Source organism: Camellia sinensis, chromosome 15 (genome assembly GCF_055761805.1).
Source record: "Camellia sinensis isolate YWXY chromosome 15, ASM5576180v1, whole genome shotgun sequence".
NCBI classification, from domain to species: Eukaryota; Viridiplantae; Streptophyta; class Magnoliopsida; order Ericales; family Theaceae; genus Camellia; species Camellia sinensis.
The window spans coordinates 87,130,472-87,144,576 of NC_138975.1; the positions used below are offsets into that span (position 1 = coordinate 87,130,472).

General features: G+C 38.3%; 2 protein-coding genes across 2 annotated transcripts; both read left to right on the plus strand.

Annotated features, from left to right (window-relative positions):
- Positions 1–4,360: 4,360 nt before the first annotated feature.
- LOC114268013 (uncharacterized) lies at positions 4,361–13,973 on the plus strand. The gene is made up of 3 exons (XM_082907681.1): positions 4,361–7,677; positions 10,697–10,758; positions 13,264–13,973. The coding sequence occupies exons 1-3, from the start codon at positions 4,892–4,894 to the stop codon at positions 13,761–13,763; spliced, it is 3,348 nt and encodes a 1,115-aa protein (XP_082763807.1). The 5' UTR covers positions 4,361–4,891; the 3' UTR covers positions 13,764–13,973.
- LOC145812685 (small ribosomal subunit protein uS19) lies at positions 8,212–8,813 on the plus strand. Its single transcript, XM_082907682.1, has one exon. The coding sequence runs from the start codon at positions 8,280–8,282 to the stop codon at positions 8,733–8,735; it is 456 nt and encodes a 151-aa protein (XP_082763808.1). The 5' UTR covers positions 8,212–8,279; the 3' UTR covers positions 8,736–8,813.
- Positions 13,974–14,105: the final 132 nt, after the last annotated feature.

Sequence of the window (14,105 nt, forward strand, 5' to 3'; positions counted from 1 at the left end):
ATTTTATCAAAATTTTTAAGTATATCACTTATCGATTGGTAAAAAAAAGTTCTACCAATACTAAACAACTCTAGAAATTAATAAATAAATAAATAAAATGAACATTTAAAACTAAAGTTTAAAAAAACAGAAAAAGGGCGTCAATTTTCCAAATTCGTACCTAAATCCATGAATATGAATATCTACCCAAACACAACCTTTGAGTTTACTGTTTGAGTTCACTCTCTTAAGAGCATCTCCAATGGTTTGCCATTGGAGTTGCCAAAGCTATAATATAGCAGCTTTGAGGAAAAAGGGGTTCTCCAATGGTGCGATATAGTAGCTGTCAAAATTGACAAATGCCAAAGCATGTGCCAAGTTTGACACAAACTTTGGCAAATACCAAAGCTGCCAGCTCACCCAAAACCAACTGATTTCCTTCATTCGTTTCTTCTCTTCTTTCCTCCCTCATTTTCTCATCCTTTTCTAGAAAAAAAAAACTCAACACTTTTTATAGATCAACAATTTCTATTTATAAATATATATATATATATATATATATTTGTACAACAACATTTAAGCAGCAGCAACAGCAACAACAACAATAAATATATTTGAGTAATTTCAAATAATTTTGAAACAATCTCAAACAAATTTTCAATTATTCTCAGCAAATCCAAACAATCCAAGCAACAAATCCAAGCAATCCAAGTAATCTCAACATATCTCAAACCCACAAAGACCCAGATGGTCCAATTTGAAGTAGTTCACAAGAATGGTTGAAAAAGAGAAGAGACTCACCGAGAAGTGCCTCGTCATTGCGATCTTGGATAGAGCCGAGATCAAGAGGGAAGTGTAAGTCGTCATGCCTTGCGATTGCTATCGTCGAAATCGAGGAACGAGCTGGCGACAAACACAGATGGTCATCGATTTCTCTAATCTTCACTATTCTAAACACAGAGAAGATGATCATCAATTTTTCTTTCTCTAAGAGAGAGAGAGAGAGAGGGAATCGGTGAAGAGGGTAGGAAAGAGTGAGAGAAAGGTTTAAGGGATGAAGAGAAAGAGGGTTACAGATGATGAAGATTCATCAGAAGAGGGTTTATAGATGAGAGAAAGACAGTGAGAGTGAGGGAGACAGGGAGATAGATAGAGAGACAGCCAAATTGGAATGTTTGTGTGTGTGTGTGTGTGTGTGTGAGAGAGAGAGAGAGAGAGAGAGAGAGAGAGAGAGAGAGACTCAAAAAAAAAAAAAAATCACTAAAAAACTTTTATCCAAACAACATCTACAAACCTAGAGGGAAAGTTTGTTGAGATTTACCAAAATAACATGTGTACCATTGGAGTACCATTGCTATAATTTGACAAATTACTATTATGTATTGTCAAATTATAGCAATAACAATGACATTATAGCAATAATCATTAGAGATGTGGTAAGAGCTGAGCTACCATTGTGGTTGACTACTACTTATAAATTATATAACATGGATGTGAATAGAATATCCTACGAATCAAATCAGGGTGGTATTAAAGAAACCATTACTCGAGAAGATAAGAAACCATATCTACATAGCAAATGAGGAAATGGAAAATAAAATTCTTGATATTGTAATTGAAAAAGTAGCAAACAGCTTCAAATTGTCATGCAATATAGCAATCCCTCACTGTTTTATTCTTTATCTGTTACTTCAGTTTCCCTCCAAAAATATAAGAACACCATAATAGTATATTTCCAAAAATTCTGTTTTCATTGACATGGTAGGGTTTGGATGATCTGTGAAAAATAGACATGAGGGGTATCTTTGGTTTGTGTTTGAGAGATGTGTTTTGGATATAAAAAGTACGAAAAGTTGTTTGGTTTGGTTTTTTCCAAAGATGTTTTGAAAAATTATTTTGAGAGAGAATTTTGGAAAAAGTGATTGATTTGATGTGTGTGAGAGAGAGATTTGTTTGGAAAACTTGTTTGGTTTACAAGTTTTGAGAAATTTTTTTGGAAAAATTTGTTTGGTTTAATTACTTTTAAAAACTTATTTGTAGAGAAAATTTCCCAAAATTTTTTCAGAAATACAAACCAAACGAACCCGAGATATTTTCTCACCAAAATTCATGCCCTCATGTCTCTAATATGCTCCTTAGTGGAACAATTGTGTCTCTAATATACTCCTTAGTGGAACAATTGTGTCTCAAGATTATCGTATTTTGAGATTCTCACTACATCATGTGTTTAATAATAGTACATTAAAAATAAAAATTTTAGAATAGAAGATGCCTGATATGAAAAGACAAGGCTGGTCGTGATGTGCACCTTTACGTTGTATTTGGTTAAGGGATTTGGGGAGAGATTTGGAAAGGAAAAGGGAAACGGTGTGTGAAATTAGGTGAAATATATGTATGTTTTATTCACATTTCACCTATCTTTTCCATTTCACTTTCTAAATCCCTCCTCAAATCTCCTAACCAAACACAGCATTACACTATCACATTTAGATTATGAATAGGTGTAACTATTTTATTTCCTTTTGAACTAAGGGGTTTAGCTAAGCATTGAATTTCACCAGAAAACTAGTTGTGCATCTTCAACAAAGAGGCTACCAAGTTTTGGTGGCAAAAAGGGCAATCGAATATGGATGTATGGATCATATATGTATCTACACTTATATTTTCATGATTATTATGATGCCAAAATGGTCTAATAAAAAGCCGCAAGGCCTACAAAAGCAATCATAAATTAGAAGAAGGGTATGATCTCCAAACAAAGCACAACTTGGCCCCTTATACACGTGATATGCCTCTAGAGACATGACCCTGCAACATAACTTTCCTACCCTCCAAACAGAAAAGCAAACAGTCTCGGAAAATGTCTCTGCCTTTTCAATTGAAATGAATCAACTAAATTATCATTGAGTTATAGATTGGGATCACCTTGGATGGAGCCCATTTGTTCACATTAATCCGTGTTTTGTTTAGTACGATTTGTACATGGGCTGATATATATGATTGTGGTAACAACGATAGAATTAAATTGAGGAAAAGATGTTCATTAGGGGCAAAGCTTTCCTTTTAGATTGTGTTTTCATTTTTTCTTCTTGTTTTTATGTTTTTGGAAACAAAAACAACAAATACTGCCTATTTGGTAAGTATTTCGTTTTCAGTTTATATTTACAAAAATTTAAAAAATTGTCATAAAACCTTGTTTGATAATTTTTTTAGTTTATAAATGGCTGTCTCAATTTATAAATTTGAGAAAAAAATATAAACTCAAAAAATGAGTTTACGTTGGTTTTTAAACAGAAATCTAAAATTTTGACTAACAAAATTTTTTTTTTCAATTAAATTTTTTTTTTCAAATAAATTTTTTTTCTAATTATAATGTGTATGATCCCATTGTCATAAATAATAAAAAATAAATATAAATATTTTAGGCCTGAACAAATATATTTTTTAGTTTATGTTTTAAAAATTTTTCAAACATTTTGTTCAAACCAAACACGTTTATAGTTTATATTTTTTTAAAAATAAACAAAAATCAATTTATAAAATTTTTATAAATATAAACAAAAAATGTAAATGTTATCAAACGTTACCTCGTTGTTTCTATTTTTGTGAGAAGATAATTTTTAAAAATTTGAAAACAAGTTTTTTGATGTCTTACTTGTTTCTTGGAAAATGAAAACAAAAAACAGAATGTGGTGGTTTTTTCTCTGCTTTTGATGGGGGGTGTGCTTGTCTCTTGCTCTATGCCATCAACATATAAAAAGACCTCATACACAAAAGCTGTCCTACACCATGGAGTATTTGGCCTTAAAACTACTCTGCTCTCTCTCTCTCTCTCATCTCACATGCCAATCACCTTGTCTTGTGCTTAGATTCCTAATTAACAGACACCCTTGTAAGATAATTTTAAGTAAAATAATATGAAGTCACGAGGCAGGCAATATGTGGATTAAGAACATACATAATTGTGAAGTAATCCAATATTCCAAATGATCAACAATGGCCTGTTGTCACGCGACATCACACGATAGTTTGTTAATTCGATTAGAAACCTTAATGAGCATTTTTATATTAGAGAATGGGTGCCTGATTTTGTGGGTTGCTGCCAGCCACCAAGTCAAATTAATGCTTTGGCTGTCATACTCCTATTATAATAATACAACCATATTAGAATTAAATCAAAGATTCATGACCCTAAAATGGATTTTGTCGTAGATCTAGTTGACGCGGATCAAATTGGAGCTTACACGTACTTGCCCAGACAAGTTCTGCAGTTATTTAGATCTAGATCCAAACTCATTTCCCATATTGACACTAGGATGCTGATGCTTCCCTTGATCGGATTCAAGATCCGAATCCAGTCAAAAACATAAATTAGCTTCAAGTTAACTAGCATTTTTGAGTATTGTGTGTTAAAGATATCAGTCTGACTAATCTGTGGGTACCATATTGGTTAAAAGAAATCCAAGAAAAGAAAAATGAAAGGTATTGGTGAGTGGTAACAAATGCCCCATGTGAAGATTGACATCTAAACAAATAAGGGCAGAGTCAGCACTACTCATTCAGGTCACAACCAATCTACCTTTCATTTTGAAAAAACATATATTAACAGGCATCTCCCTCCTCCCCACTACTCACTTCCTCCATAAACAAATACATATAATAAACAACCCTCTAAAATTCCATTTCTCTCTGCTCAAACACATCATGGCCTAGCTGTTTCTTGGATCCAGAGATTCCGGGGTTTCTCGCTATAATTTTTTATAATACATCTATTTATATATAATAAAAAAAAAATCCATAGCCTACAAGACATGATTTGGTTTTTCTACCATTGTCCCTCCTCCCTAGGCTCATACCCCTGCTGCTGCTGCTGCTTTCTGTGCCTCTCATTGGAGTTTGCAGTGTAGCTGTAATGCCTGTTAATCCATGGACCCTCTTCTTCATCTTCTCCTTTTTGTTGTTTTTAATTGTACCCGCTTCCGGTGTCAACCCACAAGGCGAATCACTTCTCTCGTGGAAGAGAAGCTTGAATGGATCACCGCAGGCGTTAAGTAATTGGGACGCCACCGATGAAACTCCTTGCGGGTGGTTTGGCATCTCCTGCAACTTCAACAATGAAGTTGAGGAACTCAATTTGAGGTATGTGGATTTGCTTGGGAATGTTCCTTCTAATTTCAGTTCACTGATGTCCTTAAAAAAGCTAGTCTTGTCGGGTACGAATCTCACTGGTTCAATTCCCAAAGAGATGGGTAAACTCCGAGAACTAACTTGCTTAGATTTGAGTGACAATTCATTCACGGGCGAAATCCCAAGTGAGATTGGCAACTTGTTCAAGCTTGAGGAGCTCTATCTCAATTCAAACCGGGTTCAGGGATCGATACCGGTTGAAATTGGGAACCTCACAAGCTTGAAGTGGCTAATTGTGTATGACAACCAACTCAGTGGTGGAATACCAAGCACCATAGGGAACTTAAAGAAGCTTGAAGTGATTAGAGCTGGTGGCAACAAGAACCTTCAAGGCTCACTACCACAAGAAATTGGGAATTGCACCAATTTGGTGATGTTAGGCCTTGCTGAAACTAGCATATCAGGTTTCCTCCCTCCGAGCCTCGGCCTCCTCAAGAACCTTCAAACCATTGCAATCTACACCACCCTCCTCTCTGGCCAAATCCCCCCAGAGCTCGGTGACTGCACCGCCCTCCAAAACATCTATTTGTACGAAAACTCGCTAACCGGCTCGATTCCAAGCAGTTTAGGAAAGCTCAAGGACCTCCAGAACCTCCTGCTATGGCAAAACAGCCTGGTGGGTATCATTCCACCGGAGATCGGGTATTGCACCGTGCTATTGCTCATCGATTTTTCGATGAATTCACTCACAGGGAACATTCCAGAGACTTTGGGAAACTTGACATTTCTGCAAGAAATTCAATTGAGTGTCAACCAGATCTCCGGAGAAATCCCAACCCAGCTCGGGAATTGTCGCAGTCTCACTCATGTAGAGCTTGACAACAATCAAATCACTGGTACAATTCCATCTGAATTTGGGAATCTGAGGAATCTATCATTACTGTTCTTGTGGCAGAACAGACTCGAAGGGAATATACCATCGTCCTTGTCATTGTGCACCAATCTTGAAGGCATTGATCTTTCGCAGAACGCGTTAATGGGTTCGATTCCAAAAGGTATATTCGAATTACCCAAATTGAACAAGTTGTTGCTTCTCTCCAACAATTTTTCCGGCGAAATTCCGCCGGAGATCGGAAAATGCTCGTCGCTGATACGGTTCAGAGCCAATGACAACAAACTCACTGGTTCGATTCCACCGCAGATTGGGAACTTGACGAATCTGAGTTTCCTGGATCTCGGATCGAATCGGCTCACCGGAGTCATACCGGTGGAGATCTCCGGTTGCCGGAATCTGACTTTTCTCGATTTGCACTCCAACTCAATCGCCGGAAACTTGCCGGAGGATTTGAATCAGCTTGTTTCGCTCCAGTTCGTCGATGTTTCGGACAATCTCATTGAAGGGACGTTGAGTCCGAGTCTCGGATCGCTGAGTTCGCTCACCAAACTCGTCCTCGCGAAGAACCGGTTGTCCGGTCCGATTCCTCCTCAGATCGGTTCATGTTGGAAGCTTCAGTTACTGGACCTCAGCAGCAACGAGCTCTCCGGTCAGATTCCCGCGGGAGTGGGTAAGATTCCGGCGCTCGAGATTACTCTGAATCTCAGCTGGAACACTCTTTCCGGCGAAATTCCGGCGGACTTCACGGCGTTGGACAAGCTTGGAATCCTAGATCTGTCCCACAACCAGCTTTCCGGCGACCTTCGATATCTCGCCGGCCTTCAAAATCTCGTAGTCCTCAACGTCTCGCACAACAATTTCTCGGGCCGAGTGCCTGACACCTCGTTCTTCGCGAAGCTGCCGCTCAGCGTCCTCGCCGGAAACCAAGACCTCTGCTTTTCGGGCAACCAATGCGCCGCTATCAAGGGCGGCTCATCCACCAGCCACGCCGCTAGGGTAGCGATGGTAGTGCTATTGTGCGCGGCGTGCGCTCTCCTCGTGGCAGCGCTCTACATTACGCTTGGAGGGAAGATGAGGTCCCGCCGCCGGGCCCACGACGGCGACATCGACGGAGACGATGACGTGGAGATGGGACCACCGTGGGAGGTCACACTGTACCAGAAGCTCGACCTTTCGATTGCTGACGTGGCGAAATGCTTGACGGCTGGGAATGTGATCGGACGTGGACGTTCCGGCGTCGTTTACAAGGCGAATATTCCGTCAGGGTTAACCATCGCCGTGAAGAGATTCCGGTCGTCGGAAAAGTTCTCGGCGTCGGGATTTTCGTCGGAAATTGCGACATTGGCAAGAATTCGACACCGGAATATTGTTCGGCTTTTGGGTTGGGGGGCTAATAGGAAGACAAAGCTATTGTTCTATGATTATTTGCCTAATGGTACACTGGGTGCATTGTTGCACGACAGTGGCGGCGGCGGTGGTGGTGGCGGAGGAGTGGTGGTGCAGTGGGAGACACGGTTGAAGATAGCGTTAGGGGTGGCGGAGGGGTTAGCTTACTTGCACCATGACTGCGTTCCGGCTATCCTACACAGGGACGTGAAGGCGCAGAATATACTGTTAGGAGAGCGATACGAGGCGTGCTTGGCGGACTTTGGATTAGCTAGGCTCGTTGAGGATGAACATGGTTAGAATTTACCATCCACTACACTACACCTCTCCACACCTACCATCTCCACTAGCACCCACTTCACCTACCACCTCCACTACACTACACCTACTACCACCTTCTTTTCTATTTATAGACGTTGTAATTTGTAATCAAATACATATCAATCAATAACAATCAATATTACATAAATTTCAACATGGTATCAGAGCGGGTTTAGAACCTAATATTTTTCGCTTCACCGGCGGACGGCAACCTCACCTTAGCCGTCCGCCGGACCTCAACCTATTCCTCTTATTTTCTATACATACCTTCACTCCGCTGCTCTCTCTCTCGGCAACTCTCTTTTCTGGGCAAAACCCAGCTTGTTTTTTTTCCTGGTCCGAAACAATCCTGTTCAAGCCTCATATCCACCACATGGAATCAAGCCATAACTTCAGCGAGGAAGAACACGGACAGAACCGAAACTTCACCGCCGCCTTCTCCTCTGGCCAACGCCGACCATGCCACAGACACCACCACTGCCATCACCACAGCAGCCACGGGAAGCACCACATCACAGCCGCGTCTCATCGTTCCTCTTCAGATTAGGGTTTGCCGATTCTTTCTCCAGCCATGGCGGATGTTGAAATGGAGATAGCAGCAGGACAACCGAAGAAGAGGACATTCAAGAAGTTCAGTTTCAGGGGCGTCGATTTGGACGCTTTGCTCGATATGTCCACAGATGAGCTTGTTAAGCTCTTTACCGCTCGAGCTCGCAGAAGGTTTCAGAGAGGTCTGAAGAGGAAGCCCATGGCCTTGATCAAGAAACTCCGCAAAGCGAAACGGGAGGCTCCTCCTGGTGAGAAGCCAGATCTTGTCAAAACTCACTTGCGCAATATGATCATCGTGCCCGAGATGATTGGAAGCGTTATTGGTGTGTACAACGGCAAGACCTTCAATCAAATTGAGATCAAGCCTGAAATGATTGGTCATTATCTAGCTGAATTCTCAATCTCATACAAGCCAGTCAAGCATGGAAGACCTGGTATTGGTGCCACACACTCCTCAAGGTTTATTCCTCTGAAGTGAAGCATCTCTCGGCCATCTAGTTATAAAAGCCCGTGGATAGACAATCTATGGCTGCTTTCAAAGATGAAGCACACATACACACACACACTTGCACTACACCAACCTATTTTAATATTTTACCATCCACTTTGCTGAACACTGCGCACTTTCTCATTCTCTTTCTTCTTATTTTTATTATTCTCACATGGCCATCACATGACCAGCTTCACATGGCCATCACACAACAGAACCCCTTTCTTTTCTTTTCTTTTCTTTATTCTCCACTCACCAAACCTTATCATCCCCGTTGCTCCACTTTTTCTCTTTTCTTTTATTTTTTATTTATTTATTTATTTATTTTATTAAAAAAAAAAAAAAAAAAAAAAAAAAAAAAACACGGAGGAAGAAGACGAACTGCAAAATTTTATTCATATCGGGCCTCACCCCGATCATCATTTTACACAAAAAAAAAAAAAAAAAAAAAAAAATACAAACAAAACAACCACCGTGGGATTTTTCTTTTCCCTTCTCTATTCTACTGCAGGTCTCTTCTTCTTACTTTTATCTTGGGTGTCCCGTGCCAGTCCGGTCTCCGTGTTTCCTTGTCCACTGAGCACGTTCACTCCCCCATACTCCTCCACTGCAGCATATGGAGGACCTCCAAATCGGAACATCACAGTGGCCTTCCGCTTCAGCTCCTTGTTTTCTGCCCTTAGCACGCTTATCTCTGCTCGCGCATCCTTATACATGCGTTGGAGCAGCGCCAGCTGGGAGTTTACATGCTGCACCTCATTTGTCCTACTCTGCAGCCGGTTCGACAAATTTGTGACCGCCGTCATAGTTTCCACGCATGACTTCAGAGTATACTGATTAGCCTCAATATCAGTTTGCATCGCCATTTTTTGCTCCACCGACCGCATCGGAAAGTTCAATGGAGCAAAACCAGAGGTGTTTGGTTGCGGTTCACTGGCCACCGCACCAGTTATTTCTCTTGTGGGCTCGTTCAGTTCTGGAAAGAGCGTGAGCAGGTTCTGGGTAACTGGACGGGAAGAAGAGGCCATGTTTTTGAGTTGCTAAGTGTTTCAGAGAAGGGTTGGTTTCCGGGTGTTTCGAGATTTGCAGAGACAAGCTCTCCGAGCGTTCAGAGGTTTCAGACTCGTATGCACAGCCTTCGCCTCAACCTTGTTTTAAATAGCCAGGGCCAGCCACGCGCATCGCGCGCCTTTTGCCGCCCGACAAATTGGCACGCCTTTTCATGGCACATCTTTTGATAAAGTGGGCACGCCTTTTGATGGCACGCCTTTTGAAAAATTGGGCACACCTTTTGAGGGTGCAACTTTTCCAACGGTCCGACATGACCCTATAAACTGTCCCGACATTTGATTCCGGTTAGCCATCTTCAACGGTCCGACATGACCCCATAAACTGTCCCGACATTTGATTCCGGTTAGCATCTTCAACGGTCCGACATGACCCCATAAACTGTCCCGACATTTGATTCCGGTTAGCATACAGTGTCCTCTACACCGTTATGACACCACCCTACAGTGTCCTCTACACCGTTATGACACCACTATCCAGTGTCCTCTACAACGTTATGACACCACCATCCTGTGTCCTCTACCACGTTATGGCACCACCTTTCAGAGTCTTCACCAACGGTCTGACACGACCATACAGTGTCTCCTATCTTTTTTATTTTTCTGTATTTTTTTATTTATTTTTATGTATTTTCTTGTTTTGTTCCTCTCTCCAAACTCAAGTTGGTTAGTTTCTATCCTCCTTGAGTTTGCGGGGGGCTGTTAGAATTTACCATCCACTACACTACACCTCTCCACACCTACCATCTCCACTAGCACCCACTTCACCTACCACCTCCACTACACTACACCTACTACCACCTTCTTTTCTATTTATAGACGTTGTAATTTGTAATCAAATACATATCAATCAATAACAATCAATATTACATAAATTTCAACACATGGCTCCTTTTCAGCCAACCCTCCACAATTTGCAGGCTCCTACGGCTACTTTGCCCCCGGTAAGTTTGTTATTTATTATTCTTTTATTTTATTAGTTATTTGGTTTTAATAATTTTTATGCAAACAAATGAGCAATTATAATTAGGGAAATTACATAGTGGAGAGGGGAAAAAAAAAAAAAAAATTGCAAAAAAATAGAGGGTGTGAGTGATTTTGACAAGGGATGGGAGTGAAAAGTTATAGAAATACAGGTCTTACTTGTACATCTCCGTGTTTATGTAATTTTTTTTTTCCAACTGATAAATAATTACTTCTTATAATTACGCATGATCCAAAATAGTGACAACAATTATGACTTTTCACATTTTCTTAGGTACTGCGTTTTCTTTCTGTTCATGTCTTGATTTAGGAGAAAACAAACTAGTATTCACGATAATGAAAATGCACTATTTGGACATTCTCAATTCAATTATGAAAACCATTGAAAGGAAGAAGCATTTTGAACTCAATTTTGATAATTAATAGAGGGTTACAGTCAAGAATTTTCTTTTTGTAGAATTTTATATGGATGCTGTGATATTATTCTAAATTTTGAAATAAATTATAATATGATAGATAAATCAAGTTTATAATTAACACACACAAAAGACTTAAATGAAAGGTTCAACTTGTGTCCAGTCTGAAATTAGACTGGACAATGCTGTTGGGTCTGTGGAGACTCATCACTGGTCTCATTTTGATAATTCGAACCATTTAATGTGTAAAACTCGTCGAGTACTATATACCTATGAAAAATTACTTTGATCGGATATCAATAGTTATGTAATCAAATCAGTTTTGTATAAAAAATTGGACTGTGGACAAATTAACGGTTGACAAAAAACTGTTTTGATCACATAGCTATCGATATCCGATCAACTTGATTTTTTATAGACATACAGTACTCGACGAGTTCTACGCATTCAACGGTTCAAATTATCAAAACGAGACCTATGATGGGCCCCACAAGCTCAACAGTACCGTCCAATCCGATCGCAGATGGGACACAAGCTGCTCCTTAAATCAAATATCATATATATAAGAGATTTATACCATTATAAAAATTGAATATTTCGTACATTCTAATCAAAATGCATTAAAATTTGATGAAATCAGAATGAAAATATAGGGATGGGAAAATATTGTGGTTTAAAGGGAATGCACTGTATGAAACTTATAGATAAATAAAAAAACAATATAATTTTAGAAGATATTTGGAATGATTTATTTTTTGATTTTTTATTAAAAGATATATAAAAAATTAAGAGATGATGTCACCTAAAAATGATAAAAAGATAAATAAATAAAAAAGTTTGTTAATGTAGAGCATACCAAATAGTACTTGAATTTTTTGAGTCATAATTAAAAAAATATCATAATTAAACACAAAATTAGATATAATTAAAGAATTCAGAAATCATAATTTAAAAAATAATAAAATTAAGGTCTTGTTTGTCATAATTTAAAAAAGTCAAAAAGTCACATCATCTTATTTAAGTTATATTACTTATCTATCACATCACTTCAAATTCAACCCATACTCAATTTATATTTCATAAAAAATTTAAAAATATACTTATTTATACCATCTCAAACTACTCTTAAAAATACATATAATACATTATTTTTTAAAAAGAGTGTTAAAATTTTTCATGGATATGGTCATAAAATTCAGCGAACAGTTTTGTCAATACCATAATTTTGATTATGACAGCAGGTTATAGATGTGAAAGGACCGTTTTAATTAACTTCCCTTCTTGGTTCACTGCTTTTTTTTTTCTTTGGTTACTTTATTGTTTTGTACCTGCTCAGTTGGCAATCTCATAAATAAGTTATTTATTTATTACTTATTTGAATCGTATACTTTTATTTATTTATTTTACATTTTTTTAGTAATAAATAAAAAAACTAATTTATAATAGTCATATCTAAAAAGGAGAGGTTTTTCTTCTAATGGAGTATGCTGTTGGGCTCGTGGATCTATCATTGGTCCTGTTTCGATAATTTGAATTGTTGAATGTGTAAAAATTATCGAGTACTTTATGATTGTAAAAAATTACATTAATTGAATATTAATAAATCATTGATCAAAACACATTTTTTTAATGGTAAATATAATCTTAAAAATAAATTGTTAACAAAAATGTGTTCCGACAAGGAACTAATGATATCCGATCAACGTGATTTTTTATTAATATAAAGTACTTCAGGACTTTTACACAGTGCAGAAAAGATTTTTACTAAAAATATTTTTTGAATTAATAACATTTAGTATAATCAAATTTTTTACTAGATTTTTTTTTTAATCATTAGACAAAAGTGATGGAATCTACACTAATAATTACACATGAGACTTATATCGTTGTACTTAGTGGTAAGAAAATATCATTTAGAAATCTGTTTATACATACAATTTTTTTTTTCTTGAATAGAGAAGTGTTATTGTCCTACCTTTTAACTATCATTCGTCCATGAAACATGCACCTATTATTTCAACTCAAAATTATTTGATTTGGTGGCTGCAGAGTATGGTTGCATGCTAAAGATCACTGAAAAGAGTGATGTCTATAGTTACGGAGTAGTTCTGCTAGAAATCATAACAGGAAAAAAGCCGGTAGATCCATCTTTCCCAGATGACCAACAACATGTCATCCAATGGGTCCGAGACCACCTCAAGAGCAAGAAAGACCCAGTTGACATAATCGATCCAAAGCTACAAGGCCATCCAGACACTCAAATTCAAGAAATGCTCCAAGCTATCGGCATATCCCTACTCTGCACTAGCAATCGCGCCGAAGATCGCCCCACGATGAAAGATGTTGTGGCATTGCTGACGGAGATTAGGCACGAGGCAGGTGCAGGATGTGAAGCCCACAAGCCGATGAAGAAGTCTGAAGTTTCGTCTTATTCATCGTCAACGTCAGTGATGACCCCGACTCAATTGATGCTCCTCCAAGGGTCTTCTAATTGCTCGCTTGCCTACTCTTCTTCCTCGGCTGGATATGTTTCTGGGATTAATCAATGATGAAATGTTGGAAGAAAATTTATTAGGACTGTTAGGAGTAGGATGATATGAGCATTGTAAAGATTTATTAGTGTGATAAGGAGCTGAAGAAAATTGAGTACATAGTAGCTTAACATAAGATTATTGCTCCTAATCTCATGAATGAAGCTATTTTGCAAATCATGTACCTCTTTGCCATCTGAAATAGGGAAATTTCTCATCTTTGGCAAATTTTGAAAACATAAAATGAACCCAATAAATTTAATCGAGCACAAAGGGTTCGTTTGGAAAGTGAGTTGACCTTTTAGTTGTTTTTGACTATTTCAGTCTGAGATTAAAAAGCTTGGTTTGTTAAGGACTTTA

Excerpts from the sequence above, each read along its gene's own strand:
- LOC114268013 (XM_082907681.1), top strand. The coding sequence starts at position 4,892 with ATGCCTGTTAATCCATGGACCCTCTTCTTCATCTTCTCCTTTTTGTTG. Across the intron at positions 7,678-10,696 it reads GCTAGGCTCGTTGAGGATGA|ACATGGCTCCTTTTCAGCCA; the intron begins ACATGGTTAGAA and ends ATAAATTTCAAC. Across the intron at positions 10,759-13,263 it reads CTACGGCTACTTTGCCCCCG|AGTATGGTTGCATGCTAAAG; the intron begins GTAAGTTTGTTA and ends TGGTGGCTGCAG.
- LOC145812685 (XM_082907682.1), top strand. The coding sequence starts at position 8,280 with ATGGCGGATGTTGAAATGGAGATAGCAGCAGGACAACCGAAGAAGAGG.